Raw genomic sequence first — 21,780 nt, 5'->3', positions numbered from 1 at the left:
CAAGTACTATAAGGTCATAGTGATACATATATAGCAAATAAATCTAAATACATGTAAAATTAAACTTGAGTTTGAATTTATTTAGCCAAATGGTCAATTATTGCTATTTTCACAATAACTTCTTGAATGTTGGACCTTCTCTATACCACTTTTTGATTTTGGTATATTATGATGATCTACAATGTAACTAAATAGTTTCTTCCAGTTTTTGGAACTGGGGGAAGAGTAAATATTTATAAACTCACATACCAGTGTCATATAACTTTCAGTGTATGATACTGAGAGTGAAGACTAGTTTTTTAGATTTCCTTTGTATTTACCTTAAGGAGTATATGTAACACATCTCATCAAAACACTGTCAGTTCCTGCTCTCCTGAGAGTTCAGGTGCTGCATTCTACATCACTTTTTCCTTCTGCTGTATGATCTCTGATTCTTTTAATTGCAGAATTAGACTTCTGATTTTAGTATAACTAATTTAAATTTGGAATAATTGACTTTGAGGACATGTATTGATATAAAATTGTGTATATTCTTCCAGTAATAAGTAGGTCTGTCTGTCTCTCTCTTGTACTTTAGGGCTGTGTTATTCTCCTGGGAATTTGGTACCTGCTTGAATGGAGGCTCCACTTTGAGGCCAAATTCCCAAGCATTAACAATTTTATGTTCAGAAAATATAAGCTACATCAAAGGCCTTGACACACAATTCAAAGTACCTTGCGTTTATGGGAGCTTTAGTGGCTTGTTAAAGTCTCCCCAGAGGCATTTAATGATCGGAAAACAACAACATTCTCTAACAGGATATAACACAAGGTTTGTCTAAACACAAAGTTGAACCTATTTAATTAAACTGGTGCACACCTATGTATGGACACATTTGTATCAGTTTGAAAACTGGTTAATTGATATAAATCAGGTTTGAATTTGAGTGACCACACAGTTGATCAGACTTCAGATAAATTGTTTAAAATAATGTCTTTAAAGTTGTTATTTTAAACAGTTTAAACTCTGTGCAGCTGTGTGTTGACCACACCAAAGAGATCTTTGTTCTGACCTTTAAATGTCTCCTTGCTTCAGTCTCACCAGGAATTTTACAGGATATAGTTCCCTTCCACCTTACTGCCAAGAACCTCATTGCTCCAGTGATTGCAAGAAACTGAGGCTTGACACAGACCGAAGAGAGAATCCATTTTATAGATTGGATTTTGAATGAGTCTAGTGCCAGATCAAAATCTGTACCACGTCTCAATATTATAAACTCAGTGCACCGAGTTGATGTTTGATCAGATTTACATTGCATCAAGAGTTCCAGGTCTTATCAGCTACATAAGCATCTGATTTTAAACGCTGCTTTCTCACTGAATGTTAGTATGGTCCTTACTCAATTTATAAATCTCGATAAAGGCCCTGTTCTTTCACATGTAGTCTTCATTTATGCTCATTTGTTGATTCCCAGTGAAGCAGATCTGCAAATGAAAAGCCTTTGGGACCAGAGAAGGAACTCAGTCTGTGGGGAACATGGATCACAAAACTGAAAGAGCAACTGTCTGGGAATGGGGGAAGGGGGCAGAGAGGCATGAAATTACACGCATCAGGAAGAAACTTGTATAATTAAAATACATCTCAAGCCAATAAAACATTTAATAGAAGATAGATGTGTAAGTATATTTTCATGCTGTTGTTGTACTGTCACTCTTCACACCTGGGGCTAAAAGGTTTTGATGTTAAGTATCTGGGCAGTAACTCTTGTAGGCATCTATAAAGTTGAAGAAAACATAAAATGGACAAGGAGGGAATTTTTGAAAGAAATTATGGGTGTTAGTAACAAGGAAATCAACTATTCAGCTATTTTATAGCAAAACTTAGATAACCTATTGATTACTCAAATGTTTAGTTCCCCATTATTTAAAATGAGTTTTATAAGGGAGTAACAGTAAAAAACAAAAAACAAAAAAAAAAACAAAAAAAAAAACCATTGGAACAACTAGAGATTTGGGGGTGGTTTTCAGGAGGATTTTTGTTTGGTATTTAATATTCAGAAAGAATCATTTCCCATATTTCAGCTAGTCTTTGTGGGTTAAAGTCACTGCAATACAGAGGATCCACATAAACCATCTCCATCCCAGTTTGTCTCAAGGACATTTGGTAAATAAATATTTGTCACAGGAGAAAAAAGAATACAACAGACAGGGACTGTTGATTATTGTTAACCCTACTCATATATATGTAAATACACAAAAACACAAACATTATCTTCCCACATGTCTTTTGAAGGTTATTTATTTTGCAGGATGTTTAACCCTTTCTGGCCATGCGTCACAACATTCAGAAATACTTCACCTTTGTTAAACAGCAAAGTCCAGTCCATAGGTGCTGGAACTGAGGGTGCTGCCACACCCCCGGCTTGAAGTGGTTTCCCTTATATACAGGGTTTATAGTTTGGTTCAATGTCTCTCAGTCCCTGGTCCTTAGGAGCACTCTAAGGGCTGGTCTCCACTACCAGGGAGATCAGTGCTGCTGCAATCGATGCAGCAGGGATCGGTTTAGTGGGTCTAGTGAAGTCCTGCTAAATAGATAGCAGAGCACTCTCCAGTTGACACCAGTACTCCAGCTTTCTGAGAAGAGTAAGTGAAATTGACCAGAGAACATCTCCTGTTGACTCAATACTGTGAAGACACTGGGGTAGGTTGACCTAAGCTACATTGACTCCAGCTATGTATATACGTACGTGTGTGTGTGTGGAGAGAGAGTAGCATAACTTAGGTCGATTTACCCCCGCAGTGAAAATAAGCCCTCAGTCTTCGGGCAGGGTAGTCATGTCTCCATCAATTCATAACTGCATATTAGTCATCCAATCCTAGCCAATGTAATTTCCTTTCTTTTGGCAGAAGCTTTCTCCATGCCATAGTGTCCAGAGGAAGGTGTACAAGATATGTAAATATAACCTATCTTGTTTTGGGTGTCCTATTTAAAGAATGATCCTGCTTCCCAGCTTGAATGTACACTGCTATGAAAATCCCATTATAACAGATCTGTGGACCTTAGCGCAAGGATGAGTACTGGTATCTAAAAGGGTAGTGGCTTGGAGCAGGGGAAGTTCAGATTTTAAAATGGTCTGTTAATATATCAGACAATATGTGAATGAACACGTCTCTTTTAAGTAGGGATGGAAAAAATAAGCAAGCACTGGTACTCAAATTAGTATTTTATTTGTCATTTAGGTATTGTACTTTGACAGCCTTTTAAAGGACAACAGGCAAATGACTTAATTAAATAGGTATAACGGTATTCATATGAAGAACCACGGAGGGTAATACATACAGCATTTCATATCACAATATTTATCTGCACATTAGAGCCTGGTCCTGCAGCTCTTATTTGCATGAGTAGTCGCATTGTCACCAAAAAGGCTATTGGATCAGACCTGCAATGTAATATGTTTTTATCTTGGCTAACTTCACGATCAGTTACCTTGCTTACAATGTTAATATTGTTTTAGAACAAGATGTACTGTAGGAGCATATTATTTGGTTCTTGAATTATTTGCCTGTAAAAAAAATTTGAGGTCTGTTTTATTTGCTTACAAAAAATATGCCTACCAGGAAGTTCAAACTGGAGTATTTGTGTTTTAATGCTAAATTAACAGTTTTTGGTTTACAAAATTGAGGCAAAATGTACGGATACCCTTTTCTTCTTCAAGAAGATGTTTGATCTTTCAGTTTGAAAGAAACTTATCAAAGGAAATCATTTGGGTTCTCATTTTTAACTGTATGTAAATTGTTTGCCCAAACTTTTTTCCTCTTAAATTAATATTTTATTCTGGCAATAGTATATACTGTGTGAAATTTACAAAGTAATAGTCTTGAGAAGCTGTTGTCTTTATAATCCAGTATGCATTATACACAATATAGAAATCTATACTATAGTACAGCATAGAAGTGAGGTACATAGTATAGAAACACCACTTTAAACTTTTCTTTAAAACTTACATTGCTGAATTCTGCAACCTTTACCCACATTGAGCATTGACTGAAATTGTGCCATTGACTTCATTGGAACAACCTAACATGAATAAGGGTTGTAGAATTAGGCCCATATTCTGTAGAACAGGGGTAGGCAACCTATGGCATGCATGCCGAAGGTGGCACATGAGCTGATTTTCAGTGGCACTCACAGTGCCCGGGTCCTGGCCACCGGTCCGGGAGGCTCTGCATTTTAATTTTAATTTTAAATGAAGCGTCTTAAACATTTTAAAACCCTTATTTACTTTACATAAGACAATAGTTTAGTTATATATTATAGATTTATAGAAAGAGACCTTCTAAAACCTTAAAATATCTGACTGGCACGCAAACCCTTAAGTCAGAGTGAATAAATGAAGACTCGGCACACCACTTCTGAAAGGTTGCCAACCCCTGCTGTAGAACATCTTAGGAAACACCGGCTTTCTGAATACACAGAGGATGTATTCTCTTTGTTTAATTAGGAAAAATATTGCTCATGTATTCCTCACTCACGGAAGTAGGTTGTCTACTGGAAAATGTCCCTACCATTGCTACTCCTGCATCTTGATCTTGTACATTTTCCGTAATGCAGCTATTTACAAGTGTCTAGCACCATACACTTAATTTCAGGAACAAGTAGAGAATATGTGCTGTATGTTAATTTCCCTTTATTGCTATAGATGTATTGAATAGGAAATCATTTCTATATACTAATATGCAGTAATTTTCATGAATTTCCATATCCTCTATGCATTCAAGTCTTGCCTTGTGTTCAGTATTTTTCTGTAGGGGATGTATGCCACCATTCCATCCATTTCTCAGTCTTAAATATAAAGCCCTCTTTGTGCAAGTTTTATCTTACTTTGTGTATGAAATGTAAGGGAAAACATCACAGATACAGTGCTCACCATTAAAACATCAACATTTGTCATTTAGTTACTACAGCATGGTGTCTGCAGTAGTATTTTGCTATACTTAGAATAGGGAATAACTGGTATATTCTATACCTTAGTCGTAAATGCAGATGACTGTACATTCAAATTTTTAGTGACTTAATTATGAAATGTAGGACAGGACTGAAGGGTCAATTTAATAGATTGCGCATTCAAGTTCATATTCTCAGTTGGTTCCTGATCCAACCCACTTTATAACTCCAAAAATCCCATCTAAGTTAATTTAGGGTGGGGGAAGTCGTGTATGTGAAAGCAACTCAGGGTTGGGATTGAGGTGGAGCTGTCTCTGCTGCCATTATGCTTTTACATTTATTTTGGTGCATTCAATACATATATTCACTTCAGTTCTTTCACATCCATCCTTGTCTGAGTGGTAAATAACTTTAGAATGCTGCAAACTCGGTTGGTAAAGGGCACAATACAAAGGGGATAGAAAAAGGAGCTTGGTATCGCAGGAGTAATTATAAAACATCTGACAAATGTTAAGTATCTTTCCGACTGCATGGTAAATTCCTATATTCAAAACGTTGACTATTTAATGGTGCGGTAACTGGCAGCAATGGAAAAATTTGATGTATTTTAAGTTTACTATAATGAGTGGTTGTACATTTATTTCAATAAAGTGATTATGACATGATCATCCCTGCCTTGCCATAGCATTTCTCCCTCAAAGTCCACCAGCCCATGTTTCCTAGCTCTCATGAGAATCCCAACAACCTTGTCTGAAATGCGGACATATCTGTCAAAGAGTTCCCCAAAGGTGACTTGGATCTTGCCATCACGTCTCAGCCGAGCCATTGTTGCAATGATAAAGCACATATCTTTTATCTCCCGGTGAATGTGACTCTCCGCTCTCTTGGCCCTTTCAGCAGTTTTAGTTCCCTCTTTAGGACGACCATAGCCCTTATCTCCTTTGTGCAGGCGTGTCGACTGGGCCAGTTGGTAGTCAAATTCCTCACTGAAAGGATTCAGCTTCTGCGTTATCACATGCTGGTCTGCCCATTCTTGCCATCTGCCCTTCAGAGCATTAACAGGACTGTATTTCCTGTGGGCCTTGCTGCTTAGTTCTTCTGTAAACCTGCTTGCACTAAAAGAAACAAAGATGGGGCTTGATTTTTTTTTTCATGTCACCACTTTTAGGGGCTCATTTGTACTGTTTTCTTTTGTAAGACTCAACTTTTTCCAGTCCAGAGTACTAACCACTAGGTGGCATATTTTTACTAATTCTAAAGTTAGTTCTTCAGTATAGGCATATTCAATTTATCAATTGTGTATTTAAAAGCCACACCATTCATTGCCAGGCTGATCTTGCGTAAGACACCAACTTATACACTGGATCTCAATTTTGTTAGCCACATTTTCTGCCCAGCATTAACCCACTCTGGAGAGGTAATTACATTCACGCTTTTGCACCCACAATTTACTTGCTCAGTTAGCTATCCTCCTTGTTTCTGTCAGTTCATCAGGGGCCTAGAAATTGAAGTGCAATTATTGGCACTTCAAATTTAATTCAAGTGCAAATATTGCACCCACCACTATTCATGATTGAAAGAACAGGGCCAGTGTCTGAAAATCTGTGCCTTTCAGGCCATTTTGATTTAACTAATATAACAGGGTGCATAAGACAAATATTACCCCATACAATAGGAAAATACTCACTTTTCATTGGTGTAAGCCCCAAATAAAACGTGACCCAACATTTTTAGCTCATTTAAAGCTTTTCAAAGGCCCAAAGGGCAGGAAGGTGTTGTCCTGACTACACTCTAATCCCTTTCAACCTTGAGCCTGCTAAAAACATCCATGGCTATAATGTCATTCATAGGTACTGGGCCACATCGTGAGATGCAGTTATATTGCAGAGTGCAAATCAGGACAAATGTGCAAAATGGTTTAAATTCCCTGATGCTGTTACTACTTTGAGGGCAGCTTTAACCTACCAGGCTGCAACGGCCCAATGGGACCACAATGCAACCAAGTATCCCAGCCACAAGCGCTTCTCTTCAACCACACCCCTGCCCCTGCTCTGCTGGTAGTGGAGAGAAAGGGTGATTGGTGTAAAAGCCCCTATCTCACTTCTATGCCGCTGGAGGACACCTGGGGTGTGATCTCCCTGGGCCAGTTAGGTTGATTTTTAAAGTCAGCTGCACCAGTGATGTGGTGTAAAGCACAGGACAGTCGTGGCCATAATGATGTAAAGCACCATTTTGCTTCCCTCTGTTTTGCAATCATGGAATATTTTGTTTGTGTATGTGTGTAAGATGAAGGTCTGGAAGAAGAGTGTTACAATATTACATTGCAGTACTATCAGCAAACCAGCTGTGCAGCTTGTTGTCAGGTCAGCAGAGAGAAATTGGTGAGCTTTTGACTCTGAGTTATTGTTCTGTTGTCCTGTTTGGAGGCAAGTCCCCCACATAAAACGTGCAGGGAATTTGGCTTCTGAAACTTGCAGATCTCAGAAGATCCACAAAGGGCCCTAACCCTTTACACAGCATCCTGCCCGGCCCTGGCCCCCGTCGGGTTCCTTGGCTGGCCACTTCCCCAACTCAATAAAGAAGGTATGTTGTGGAGGGAAAACCGAGGTAAGTTAATGCTGACTGAGTCTAAAGTAATTTATACTGATGGTCTCAATGGGGCTAAAGGGTAAACGCCATAGAGGGTGTGTCTATACAGCAACTAGACACCCACAGCTGACCATGCCAGACGACTCAGGCTTGGGTTCACAGGGCTCAGGCTGCAGGGCTGTTCCATTGCTGCATAGACTTCCAGGCCTGGGCTGGAGCCTGAGCTCTGGGAACCTCCCACCTCAGAGCCCAGGCTCCAGCTTGAGCCTAGAAGTCTATACAGCAATGAAACAGCCTGAGCCCCACGAGCCAGTGGGTTTTCTTTGCTGTGTAGACATACCCTGAAAGTGGTTGTCCCTTACTCATATGCTTAGCTTGCTTCCTTCCTACTCCCTGTGGAAAACTGTAGCAGGAATTTCCTGGGATCAGGAGAAGTGAAGGAGGCAGCATAGTTGAACTGCATTCTCTGATCGTTCTTTTATTTACTTTGTCTCCTACATTTTCTGTTCCCATGTAGCTCTTTAATCCTCCTTTCTAACCAAATACTGTTATCGCCTTTCCATTCTAATCTTCTCCCTAGCTGCCTAGATTAACACCACTTTATTTCACATTTACTTTTTACTCTCAAACCCTACATGGCTAGGGATAATCTAATTCTCATTTTGCCTCTTCTACATGCATCATACAGTTTGAACCCTTCCTGCTTTTCACATTTCTGTTTTGCCTCACTGTCTACTTTCTTGTGGCATTAACCAGTAAATACGCTGACTTCCAGTTTATTTTTTAGATTAGTCTCTCCCTCTCTCATATGTTGTCAGCTGCTTGAGGCAGAAAACATGTAATCTTCTGTGTTTGTACAGCTCCTATCACAATGGGTCCCTGATCCAAACTGGGACTCAGGACACTACCACATTATAAGTAGTAGTAGTAATAATGCATTTTTGTAAGAATGCATTCTGTATTTCTAAGGGGACATTGTCCTTTGCATGATCTGTGCTGTCAATTCCCGTTGTTTCTTTGGGTGCCTAATGCATGAGAACTTCCGTGCTCTTTTCTTCTGTGTGGCAGTTTTCATTACTCATGCACCACCAGTTTTGTTTCTAGGTACAAACTAAATATTATCATCCCAGAATGTTGAATTTGCATGTGGTTTGCATGCAGTCTGACTCCAGCTAGAGTTACAGCTGGCGTGGATGTGGGTGCTGATGTGAGAAATAATTACTGGGACTGTGTGTTCTCACTGAAACCTTGAGGGGAAACAGAAGACTGCCTTATTTAAAACCAAACAAAACCAAAAAGGAAGTTTGTGGTTGTTAAAGCAAAACTGAATGATTAACAAAAATAGCAGGTTTTATATGTTCTGAGAATATAAATTTAAAGTGAAATATATGACTGTTTTTAAAAACTATGTAATCGCACTATTTATGCAAAGAATTATTCTTTCCAAGCAGATTTCAGTAAGGCAGACAGCTGTAAGTAATATAAAAGGTATTATTTTACCCTCAGTATGTATGGTTAATCTTCTGTTCTCCCAGGTAACTGCACTAAGATTTGACATATAAGATATTCGAGATATTCAGGCAACCCCAGTAGAAAGATAGTTACTTCCTTGCTAGTTACATTTTATTTTTAGTGAGCAGTTCAGTTTAATTTGAGTTGGTTCCAGGTAGAGCTGGTCACATTATTAGTTGCAGATAACACCCCTTGCAAATTTATTCTCTTTCCACCCTGTTTGTGAATTGCCGACATACTGATCCTGATTTCTGAGGCTGTACAATTCACTTTATTTGTATTATCTAATTACTATGGGTGGTCAGTTCTCAGCCTCTATTTGAGAACTCTTTCATATTGGCTATTAGCCATTCATTATTTGTGGGATGCGATTAGTCATCTGTATAACATGGTATTGGTCTGTTCCCTGATTGGATGACTGAAACAGAAGAAAGATGAACAGTAAATAAGACCCTTCTGGTTTGAATTTTCAGAGCTCTGTTTGTGCTACAGTTTGTGAAATATGAACACTTTCTGTGAATAGCTGCTGATGTTTATAGATAACTAATGATGTGACCCCAGGGATAGCAGTGGAGCAGAGTCCATCTGTTTGTTTGCAGATAGATTGATATATCTGTTTTGGCATTATTCCTCCAGCTCTACTGCCAGGGCTCTCATTTCTGACATGGTGATTCAGATACAGTATGAACATGCTGGCCCTGATTCTCCACAGGCCTGGTGCCTGGTGGAGCTTTTTTACATCCAGGCTAAGTGTGTTTAAAGTGGGTGTAAAATCCTGCTATTCTGATTTGATAGGTTTTGCACTCAGTCTGCTCTTACTTGGCATAGGTGTAGATGACAGCACACGATGCGAGACAGTGGAGACATGGCTCCTGATAGGAAAGGGCAATACGGGGCCAGCTGGCTCCATTACTCAGTGAAACCTGCAACAGGAGGAAAACTCTACAAGGATCCACTCATGGATTTTCTCCCTCATTGTATAATCGCAGTAGTCCCTTCTGGCCTTAGAGGCTATGAATCTATGAACATTCTTCCAATAGAGGGGGCGGGGGTTGTCTTATTGAATAAATAGCAAGGCACTGCAATGCTGAACCCCAAACTGATTTAGGAGCCTAAATATTTTCAGAATGGACTATGGCACTTAGGAATCTAAATCCTTCCTAAATCGTGAAATCCCTTTTGAAAATGAGCTTTAGGCTCCTAAATCAGTTGGACATTAGCATGCTACATTTAGCAATGCATCAATAGCTTTACAAATCTGGGCCTAAATTCTTAGGCTGGGATTTTCAAAGAGGCTTCTGGGAGTTCAGTGCCCAACTACCATGGGACATTTAATGGATTTGGGTACCTAAGGGTTAATGTTGCAAAAGTGCCCAACTCACTTAGGAGTCTAAGTCCCATGACTTTCAATGGGACTTAGGCTCCTAAGTGAGTTGTACACTTTGGAAAATTCTACCCTAAATCCTGCAGGCTCTCTTGCAAATCCCAGCCTCAGATGCTGAATTTGAAAGTGATGTCAAAAATAAGCTGAAGCTAAAAAGTACCCCAGGAATCTTGAATAATCTAGGCCAGTGATACTCGGACTGAGGCTTGTGACCCACAAGTGGCTCTTCAATGTATCTCCTGCAACTCTTCACAGCACATGATATTAAACCCCTGTGTGATTTTAATTATTAACCAATCTAAGTTATTAACCTATCAGGATGCTTTTACTATGTTAGTAACCAACTCTAGTTGATAGGATGATAATACTTGATCAGGACATGGGCGGTGGGTGAAGCCCCCCTTTGGGGAGGCTAGCCCAGCTCCACCCCTTCCGCCCATATGCCTCCGCTCCTGTAGCTGGCCCACCGAGACCCCATGCCCCCCGGGGCCATCCAAAGCCCCAAGCCGTCCCCCCCCCCCCCAGACACACACACACCTGCCCGGAGTCCCAGGCCAGCTGCAGCCACTCCACGCCTCTCCTTCCCTTCCCTCCTCAGACCCCAAGCAATGCGGGGAAAAGTCTCTCTCAGGTCTGGAAGAAACTTTTGACATGTCCCATGTAGGTTCCGGGGTGACTGAGAAGGTGGTATTTGCTACTCAGCTTCTACTCAGACTCCAGGGAGATTACTGATGAACTCGGGAAGCTGAATAACACATACTTCCTCCTAGCCACCCTGGAACCTGCATGGGGTACAATAAAACTTCCCCCCCAAAACTCCGCAACTGGGAGTCCAGCGGCCACGGCACCCTGGCCTATTATACCTGCTGCCCATGGATCAGTCGCTTTGCTGTGAGATATATTCTCTCTCTCTTTATATATATATATATATATATATATATATATATACACACACACACACATATACATATATTTGCTCGCTCTCATTTATTCATATATGTATATATGAATGAGAGCGAGAGAGTAAATGAAACAATGAATTCACACTACTGTGGCTCTTTGGGTCATGTTGATCGCTAATTTGGCTCCTCAACCACTGAGGTCTGAGTACCACTGATCTAGGAAATTTTTTCTCTGTTTCCCCCTCTTCCTTTTTCCAGGTAGTTTCTATTGCTATCCTACAGGCGGCAAGGAAGCTTATACACCTCTGTTAATTTTTTTCTTTTTAAGGTTTGCAAACAAGTCTAGCTTGCTTTATGTCTATATGCAGTGCTCTTCAGGTAAGGCAAATGTTTACAGTAGTATTTACTTTGTAGGAAGTACACTTTTAAATATATAAAATCAATTTCCCTCTTGCAGTCTCTGGTGTATGGATAATTTGTTTTCCTGAAATCAAAGTGACTAAGCTACAACCCAACTGTTTGCAGCCTTTTTCTGCAAAATTTGCTACGTGGGAGACCTTGTGAGGAGCTGTTTGACATCAGGGCATGTCTATTCCTCTTGGAGCTACCTCTGTAGGTCAAATCCTGTTTGTATTGAAATGAATGAGAGTTCTCCACTGATTGCAATATCTGGATTTGAATCCCCTGATTATTTTGGTAACGCGTGGAGTCAAAAATTAAAATACAATTTTTGTTTGTAATCTTCAGACAGGAACCCTTACAAGGAAGTATTACTTAAAGTTCAGTTTGATGCTAAGATTTAGACTTGCTGTTTAATTCATTGTAGGAGAGGTATGTTTTTCATAATTCTTTCCATGTATATTTAAAATGAAAGTTAAATACACTGCAATTCTTAACCTAAATAACAGATTGTGCTCTTTCTGTTTTCCTCACACCATGTTGCAGACATAAGGGAACTGCCTACACATCAGATTGTTTCTGAAGGATAAAACATTATTTTGTAAGATTTGATTATAGTGATTTTTCTGACATGCCAGGGATTTCACACTTAACAATTCATACTTGGTGTTAAATTCTGTAGAGAAATGATACCAAAGTATAGTGTCTTTCTTGACTAACTAAATAATCAGACCAGTTCCATATCTGAGTTATAACCACAGATGTTTGCAGCAGATGTAATGTTTGTAAATTTGTTTGTCTCAGATGGTTTATTTTATATTTACCTACTTTGTGAGCAGAATCCAGAAACTTATGTAGGTTCAAATTCAGTAAAACACTTAAGCACATGCTTAACTTTAAGCGTGAGTTTAACTAAGCCTATCCCTATTCAAACAAAGCATTTATGCCTAAAGGAGCCAAAAAAGTGGTCAGTCTTAACTATGGTGATTTTCACTTACATGCACAAGGTTGAATTGATTTCTTTAATGACTGTAATTTAGCATTTTTCATAGATTCCTAGACCCAAAGGGACCATTGTAATCATCCATCTATAACACAGACCATAGAATTTCCCCTAAATAATTCCTAGAGCAGATCTGTTAGAAAAACATCCAGTTTTGAATGAAAAATTGTCAGAGATGGAGAATCCACCATCATCTTTGGTAAATTGTTCCAGTGGTTAATTACCATCACTGTTAAAAATGTATGCCTTATTTCCAGTCTGAATTTGTCTAGCTTCAGCTTCCAGCCACCACGACTCTCAAATCTTTTCCTCATTGTGTGTGAGCATATATGCAAGAGAGGGGGAGTCAAATCTCAGTTTCAAAGGTGTCTCAACTCAGCCTCCATTTTTGTGCATACAGGTTTGCATCCAAAATGACTGTGCATATTTTTAGCATAAACACGTGCATGCAGGCGATATACCAGGGGTAGGCAAGCTATGGCACGCATGCCAAAGGCGGCACGCGAGCTGATTTTCAGCGGCACTATCACTGCCCAGGTCGTGGCCACTGGTCTGGGGGGCTCTGCATTTTAATTTAATTTTAAATGAAACTTTTTAAACATTTTAAAAACCTTATTTACTTTACATACAACATTAGTTTAGTTATATATTAGACTTATAGAAAGAGACCTTCTAAAAACATTAAAATGTATTACTGGCACACGAAACCTTAAATTAGAGTGAATAAATGAAGACTCGGCACCCCACTTCTGAAAGGTTGCTGTACCTTGCGATCAGGTGCATGCATATGTGTCAGTGCTGGAAAAAATTAACATGTGAATGGTTGCAAGTGTGTACAACGCTGCATCAAGGAGTCTACTTTTTAAAATATTGTCCTAGTCATGTCTCCTTCTAGCATCAATCATCTGTTAGGCTCAGGTGGGTGTATTCCAAATTATAAATGTCCTGTGATTGGAGGTTAGAAGGCGAACTTTGGTAGACCTTGACCCTTCCAATCTTTTCCTTGTTTATTTCTATTAAATTTTGGAATGCTGTTCATCGCAAATAATTTATTCAATGAATTTAACCAATTTCTCTGTTGATCTTTATCCACAGGGTGAGTTCAATTTTTAGCAATCTATTCAAGATTTAAACTTTTTTATCACATGATTTATGTAGATATGTTTCAGCCTATGACTGAACTGTTTATCACAATAATCAATATGAGTATTTTACTCATGCTGTGCAAGTAAGGATCTAAGTCCCATGGTATTACCTTTGTGAGTTTGAAGTTATCAAATCAGGGGTGGAAATGCGGGGCTGCTTTTTCTTAAAACTTGATAGTCTCCCTTTGGCCCTTATCCAGCTACTAAAAATTTGGTTTCCCATTTTCTCCTCTCCCTCCTGGAAACCCATATCTGCCTCAGGGACTAACAACCATTTTGGTGCACTCTAATAAAGTGTTTGTTCACTTACAGTGATGGCATGGGTCGTTTAATCCTCATAATGTGGTCAGCGTCTACTTGCTGGAGTCTGTCTTCTGCCTCGCCCCCATAACCACTGTCCTCCGTATCCAGGCTGTCACTGCGACATTTATGTAGCTCCAACTCTGGGACTTTATCCTCTTGTTCCATCTGTTTCCAACCCTTGGTTAGCTCTGTCACCAGATTTGAGCACTTCCTCCGCCTTGTAGGAGACATTTTGTCACCAAGGATTTTGTCAAAATTACTTGACTCCTCCTTGCACCCGCAGATCTCTGGGCTCCCATTCTCCTTCTCATATCTATCACTGAGGAGGCTAATGTCATTTCCTCTTTCATAGACTTTACTTACAACGGTTTTGGTCACCTCTTTGCTTTTAATGTTAAGCTTTCTGAGAGCTTCCTCAGATTCACTTGAATCTTTTTCTACATCCCTTTTAGCCACTGCCAACTTCCCTGAGGATTTTTCCTCACTCTTTTCTTGGTCGCTCTTAGTAGAAACTGGCCATCTTGATAATAGCTTTTCTTTTGGTGGCTCAGCTGGTGGTTCTTCTGCATTGGGCATCCATCCTGGGGGCTCTTGGGCTTGCTTTGTGTTGTGGTCACTTGCCCACTGTTGCCAGCCTCGTGCCAAGCTGATTACTAGGCTGGCGGTTCGGATCTTTTTGATGGCCCTTTTTGCAGGCGTCGCTTTTTGGCTTTCTTCTGCAGGCATGTTGCTGTCTGCTGCTGCTGCTTCTCTATCTCTTGTGGTAACCACCTGGTGAATGAATATCCTAGACTGACTAACTTCCAGAGGAGAGAGCTACAGGGATTTAAATAGAAACAGGAGGAGTTTGTGATATTGGAAACTATGTGAAGCATTTCTCACAGATATAGTGCCTCTACTCTGACAGTGTTCTTTTTTTAATACCACAGGGCTTGCATTTTGTCTCAGCAGATGGACACTGCATAAAGTAAACAAGGATGACACAGACTGCCTACTTTTTTTTAAAGCTGAGAGCACCTGGAGTTTTTTTCTCTGCCTAACGTCAGGGTAGTTAACTTTCTGCAGGGGAATTCACAAGTGTTTTTTTTTTCTTTGTAGCTCTCGGGTTAGGTTAAGCATAGGAAGGCTAGGATGACAGATAGTGAAGTCCAAAAGAAATTAGAATTAGCCAGATTCAAAGGCACTTGGAGTTGGAGGCACAAACAGCCAGAGAGGAGGCTGCTATGGAGGACCAGAAGCATGAACAGGAGGAGAGGGAAAGAGAGGAAGCATGACCTCACTGCTATGAAATTGAAAAGATAGAACCCTTCAGCAACTGGCTCCACTTCCCCAAAAATAGGAGTGACTATGTCCGCAGTATGATGAATCCAGTGATATTGCTGAATATTTCATCACCTTTGAAAGACTGTGCACCTTCCATGCTATCCCTGATGAGCACAAGATGACCACATTTGGTAGCAAAATTGACTGGAAGAGCTCTGGACATATTCAGTAAGATGCCTATTGATGTTGCTTCTGACTATGGTAAATTTAAGGATTTGGTTTTAAAACATACAGAGTAAAATTTACTTAGTCCAGCCCCTCTCTTAAAGGCTCTAATGTGGCTTATGTAAACCAGGTGAAGGATCTGTTAGATAAATGAGTCAAAGGAAGGGATGTAATTAGCTCTGAAGGAATGTGTGATTTGGTTGTACAGGAGCAGTTCCTGACTATGACCAATGATGATGTAAAACAGTGGTTATGGGTTAAGAAAATGGACTCAGCAGAAAGTCTTGCTTCTTATGCTGATCAATATGAGCAGTCCCAGACCGCCAGAGAGGCGGGGAAAATTGGAACAAAACGGGTGGAGGTAGCAGAGAGGAACAACCCTGGTCACAGTTTGGGCGGATACCAGAAGGGACACCCCAAGACCACACCATACCACCGGGGGCAGCCCAAGGCCCCACCTACACCCCAAGGAAAACCCCAGACATCTTACTGTTCCACCACATCATTCTTCAGCAACCCACCTTGCCCCACTGACCAGTCAGCTAGTCGATGTTTTAAATGTAACGAGCTGGGGCATGTAAAGGCCAACTGTCCGAAGAACCCCAATAGAGTACAGTTCATTGCACTGGGGTCCCACCGAAAGTCCTCAGGGCCAGATGCCTCCCAGATGCCCTCAGAGCAAAGGGAAACTGTGAGTGTGGGCGGGAGGAAGGTTACAGTGTGGAGGGACACTGGAGCCCAAGTGTCAGCTATCCACCAATCCTTAGTGGACCTCAGTTTAATCAACCCAGAGGTCCAAGTGATGATTCAGCCCTTCAAGTCAACCTCTTTGACTTGCCTACAGCCAAGTTACCTGTCCAGTACAAGGGCTGGTCAGGAATGTGGACTTTTGCAATCTATGATGATTATCCCATTCCCATGCTGCTGTGGGGAAGACTTGGCCAACCAGGTGAAGCTAGCCAAGCAGGTGGGATTGGTCACCCGCAGCGAGGCTAAGCAAGCCTTCACACCTAGCTGTGTTCCTGAGCCTTCTACCAGGGCCCCATCTGTGTTACCAGAGACCCAGATAGAGGTGATAGAACCGGACCCCATGCCAATGTCTGTGACAGCAGTAGTAGAACCAGGCGCAAAGACCCAGGCAGAGCCAGAACAGGAACTGGCGGAGCAACCAGCACCAGAACCATTGCCAGCACTGAATCTAGCGCTTGCAACCCCATCTACAGCTCCAATGCCGGAGGACACCACTGAGCCTGCACTGGCAGCAGCAAATAAACCTACGCAAGAGGCTCTGCCGGAGCCTGAAATACAACATAGTGCACCAGCAGAGAGCAGTTCACAGTCACAGAAACAGCTCCATCACCTACATCATTTCCAGAGGGATCAAGCCCAAGTCCACAATCCAGTGAGGAACTGATGTCTCCAGCATCAAGGGAACAGTTCCAGGCTGAACAGGAAGAAGATGAAGGCCTCCAGGGAGCTTGGACAGTGGCACGGAGCAACCCACTGCCTCTCAGATCTTCTAATCGATCCCAGTTTGTTGTGGAAAGAGGACTTTTATACAATGAAATTCTTTCTGGTGGGCTCCAGGAAGACTGGCATCCTCAAAGACAGTTGGTAGTTCCAACAAAGTACCGGGTAAAGCTCTTGAGCTTAGCCCATGATCATCCTAGTGGCCATGCTGGGGTGAACAGGACCAAAGACCGTTTGGGGAAGTCCTTCCACTGGGAGGAAATGGGAAGGATATTTCTACCTATGTCTGGTCTTGTGAAGTGTGCCAAAGAGTGGAAAAACCCGAAGACCAGGTCAAAGCCCCTCTCCAGCCACTTGCCATAATTGAGGTTCCATTTCAGCGAGTAGCTGTGGATATTCTGGGTCCTTTTCCAAAAAAGACACCTAGAGGAAAGCAGTATCTACTGACTTTCATGGATTTTGCCACCTGGTGGCCGGAAGCAGTAGTTCTCATCAACACGAGGGCTAAAAGTATGTGTCAGGCACTAACAGACATTTTTTCCAGGGTAGGTTGGCCTTCTGTCATCCTTACAGATTCAGGAACTAATTTCCTGGCAGGGACCATGAAAAGCCTTTGGGAAGCTCGTGCAGTGAACCACTTGGTTACCACCATCAAACAAATGGCCTGGTGGAGAAGTTTAATGGAACTTTGGGGGCCATGATACGTAAATTTGTAAATGAGCACTCCAACGATTGGGACCTAGTGTTGCAGCAGTTGCTTTTTGCCTACAGGGCTGTACCACATCCCAGTTTAGGTTTTTCACCCTTTGAACTTGTGTATGCCGTGAGGTTAAGGGGCCGTTACAGCTGGTGAAGCAGCAATGGGAGCCTTCTCCAGGAACTAACATTCTGGACTTTGTAAACAACCTACAAAACACCCTCCAAACCTCTTTAGCTCTTGCTAGAGAAAACCTAAAAGATGCTCAGGAAGAGCAAAAAGCCAGGTATGATAAACATGCCAGAGAGCATTCCTTCAGGTAGGGGACCAGGTCATGGTCTTGAAGGCGCTCCAGGCCCATAAGATGGAAGCATCAAGGAAAAGGCCATTCACAGTCCAAGAGCGTCTGGGAGCTGTTAACTATCTCATAGCCTCCCCCACCTCAAACCTAAGGCCTAAAGTGTACCATGTTAATTCTCTAAAGCCCTTTTATTCCAGAGAATTAAAGGTTTGTCAGTGTACTGCCCAGGGAGGAAATGACGCTGAGTGGCCTGAAGGTGTCTACTACGAAGGAAAAACTGACGGTGGCATGGAAAAGGTGAACCTCTCAATGACCCTTGGACATATGCAGCGACAGCAGATCAAGGAGCTGTGCACTACCTTCGCACTGATGATCTCAGCCACCCCAGGACAGACCGAACGGGCATACCGCTCCATTGACACAGGTAATGCTCACCCAATTAGAGCCCAACCTTACTGAGTGGCTCCTCAAGCCAAAACTGCTATAGAAAGGGAGATCCAGGACATGCTACAGATGGGGGTAACCCACCCCTCTAACAGTGCATGAGCATCTCCAGTGGTTCTAGTTCCCAAACTGGATGGGGAAATACGCTTTTGCATGGACTACCGTAAGCTAAATGCAGTGACTTGCCCAGACAACTATCCAATGCCATGCATAGACGAGCTATTGGAGAAACTGGGATGTACCCAGTTCATCTCTACCTTAAACTTAACCAAGGGGTACTGGCAAGTACCGCTAGATGAATCTGCCAAGGAAAGGTCAGCCTTCATCACCCATGTAGGGCTGAATGAATTTAATGTGCTCCCTTTCAGGCTGTGAAATGCACCTGCCACCTTCCAAAAACTTCTAGATAGTCTCCTAGCAGGATTGGGAGAATCTGCAGTTGCCTACCTTGATGATGTGGCCATCTTTTCTGATTCATGGGCAGAACACCTGGAGCATCTCCAGAAGGTCTTCGAGCCCATAAGGGAGGCAGGACTAACTGTTAAGGCTAAAAAGTGTCAAATAGGCCTAAACAGAGTGATTTACCTTGGACACCAAGTGGGTCAAGGAACTATCAATCCCCTACAGGCCAAAGTGAGTGCTATCCAAAAGTGGCCTGTCCCAAAGTCAAAGAAACAGGTCCAAGCCTTCTTAGGCTTGGCCAGATATTACAGGCAATTTGTACCCCACTACAGCCAAATTGCCACCCCACTGACAGACCTAACCAGAAAGAAACAGCCTAATGCAGTTCAGTGGACTGCAGAGTGTTAGGCCTTTAACTAGCTTAAAGCGACACTCCTGTCTGACCCTGTGCTAAGGGCCCCAGACTTTGACAAACCTTTCCTTGTAACCACCAATGCATCAGAGCAGGAAGGACCGGATCAAGAATTCCATCCTGTCGCGTTTCTCAGCAAAAAACTGTCTGAGAGGGAAAGCCACTGGTCAATCTGCGAAAAAGGAATGTTACACCATTGTATATGCACTGGAAAAGCTACGCCCCTATGTTTGGTGATGGCGTTTCCACCTGCAAACCTACCATGCTGCCCTGAAGTGGCTTCATACCGTCAAGGACAATAACAAAAAAACTTCTTCAGTGGAGTTTAGCTCTCCAAGATTTTGATTTTGAAATACAACACATTTCAGGAGCTTCTAACAAAGTAGCTGAGGCAGTCTCCCATGAAAGTTTCCCAGAATCAACTAGTTAAAATCATCCTTGAAATGTGGAAAATATTGTTAGGTTTTACATAATCAGTAGTATATCTAAAGGTGCATGTGTCTTATTAATTCTGTCTTCTCCTAGAGCTCCAGGAAGAAATCACAGCCAGTGTGGAGTAGGCTGTCCAGCACCATCTGTGATTTGGGGGGGCGTATCATAAATATACAGCTAAGGGTAGCATAAAATCCCTCCTTACCCTGTAAAGGGTTAGTCCCTCCTTTACCTGTAAAGGGTTAAGAAACTCAAATAACCTGGTTGGACCTGACTAAAAAGACCAATAAGGGGAGAAGATGCTTTCAAATCTGTGGGGGAAGGTTTTTGTTTTGTGTTCCTTTGTACTATCCGGGTCAGCGAGGAACCAGGGCAGGGAAAATACATCTTCCTAAGCCATAGCTGAACTAAGCATCTAATCTTACAGAAATAGTAAGTAATAGCAGGAAATGCGTTAGATTATCTTTTGTTTTAGCTTGTGAATATTTCCTGTATTAGAGGGAGGCTTATCCCTGCTTTTGTAACTTTAAAGTTTTTGCCTGGAGGGGAAATCCTCTGTGTTTTTGAATCTTTTGTTACTCTTTAAGGTTATCTTCCATCCTGATTTTACAGAGGTGATTCTTTTACCTTTTCTTTAAATAAAATTATTTTTTTAAGAATCCGATTGATTTTCAGTATCCTAAAGACCCAGGGTGTTGCGATCTGTGCTCACTTTGTAACCAGTTGGTTAGGATATTATTCTCAAGCCTTCCCAGGAAAGGGGGTGTAAGGGCTTGGGGGGATATTTTTGGGTAAGAGAGGGCTCCAAGTGGCATTCCCTGAATGTTTGTTAAATCACTTGCTGGTGGCAGCATACCGTCCAAGGACAAGGGATTTGTGCCTTGGGGAAGTTTTAACCTAAGCTGGTAGAAATAAGCTTAGGGAGGCTTTCATGCAGATCCCCACATCTGTACCGCAGAGTTCAGAGTGGGGAGGAAACCCTGAGAATGGCTATGCGCTCAAATGGTACCTCTATTATTGGAAGAGGTATCAAAGGGGCCCGGAAGTGTAGGCGAGGGCTATGTAGCTGACACTCCAGATAAGAGGTGCGCTATCGCCAGACATCTTTGTGTACTCCTGGCCAGAAGAACCTCCACAGGATCCGTGCCTGGGTTTTCTCTACCCCCAGGTGTCCTCCAAACAGCTGACTGTGGGCGAGGCTCAATATGGCTTTTTGTGTTTTTGTGGCACCAGTAGTTGTATCTCTTGCTCCTCTATTTGTACCACCTGGTACAGATCTTCACTATAAAGTAAAGTCCTGGACCCCAGACCTTCCCATCCACGGGTATCCCATCTATCTTGGCCACCTCTTTCCTGGCGTTATCATATCTGGGGTCCTCTGTCTGGTCCCGCCTGGAAGTCTCTCTCCAGGGACTAACCTGCCCAAGCTCCCAGGGGCTAGCTTCTGCTTCTTCCAACTGCTTGCCACTATCATGGCTAGGGCCGGCCTCCAGCTCACCTTCTGTGGTGGTAGTTTCTCTGTTGGCTGCTCATGTCCATCCACCTACTAGGGCGGTCTTCTGGCCCTGGATCAGGATCTGGGTTCCCAAGGCCTCCACAGCCTTCCTCTCTTTTTTTTGTCTTCTAGGTCTTTCGGAGGGCTGAGAACAGCTCCTGAGAAAGGGAGTTCCAAAGAGGATGGATCTAGACTGTTCTCAGTGGTACCTGATGACATAACAAGGAGTAATGGTCTCAAGTTGCAGTGGGGGAGGTTTAGGTTGGATATTAGGAAAACTTTTTCACTAGGAGGGTGATGAAGCACTGGAATGGGTTACCTAGGGAGGTGGTAGAATCTCCTTCCTTAGAGGTTTTTAAGGTCAGGCTTGACAAAGCCCTGGCTGGGATGATTTAGTTGGGAATTGGTCCTGCTTTGAGCAGGGGGTTGGACTAGATGACCTTCTGAGGTCCCTTCCAACCCTGATATTCTATGA

At 42.0% G+C, this 21,780-nt stretch overlaps 2 protein-coding genes across 6 annotated transcripts in view; one reads left to right on the top strand and one right to left on the bottom strand.

Annotated features, from left to right (window-relative positions):
* OXR1 (oxidation resistance 1) overlaps positions 1-1,647 on the top strand; it is a 556,965-nt gene extending 555,318 nt beyond the window's left edge. For all 5 annotated transcript variants that reach the window (XM_045003186.1, XM_045003185.1, XM_045003187.1 and 2 more), the window contains 2 exons: positions 578-811; positions 1,076-1,647. In XM_045003186.1, the coding sequence (XP_044859121.1) occupies positions 578-811; positions 1,076-1,211 (370 nt within the window). In that variant the 3' untranslated portion in view covers positions 1,212-1,647. The remainder of the gene's footprint in view (positions 1-577; positions 812-1,075) is intronic.
* Positions 1,648-4,281: 2,634 nt separating this feature from the next.
* On the bottom strand, positions 4,282-14,890 carry ABRA (actin binding Rho activating protein). Its single transcript, XM_045006441.1, has 2 exons — positions 14,172-14,890; positions 4,282-6,042 (listed from the first exon to the last, which is right to left on the bottom strand). Exons 1-2 carry the CDS (start codon positions 14,888-14,890, stop codon positions 5,565-5,567), a joined length of 1,197 nt encoding a protein of 398 aa, XP_044862376.1. The 3' UTR covers positions 4,282-5,564.
* Between the last annotated feature and the right edge of the window lie 6,890 nt (positions 14,891-21,780).

This window comes from Mauremys mutica, chromosome 2 (assembly GCF_020497125.1).
Source record: "Mauremys mutica isolate MM-2020 ecotype Southern chromosome 2, ASM2049712v1, whole genome shotgun sequence".
NCBI classification, from domain to species: domain Eukaryota; kingdom Metazoa; phylum Chordata; order Testudines; family Geoemydidae; genus Mauremys; species Mauremys mutica.
Note: the sequence above shows the minus strand (reverse complement) of the source record. Positions and strands in the feature narration are given on the sequence as shown.

Coding starts and splice junctions, on each gene's coding strand:
- ABRA (XM_045006441.1), bottom strand. CDS start 14,890: ATGCCTGCAGAAGAAAGCCAAAAAGCGACGCCTGCAAAAAGGGCCATC. Junction 6,043..14,171: donor AAACGACCCATGCCATCACT/GTAAGTGAACAA, acceptor TGTTTCTTTTAG/TGCAAGCAGGTTTACAGAAG.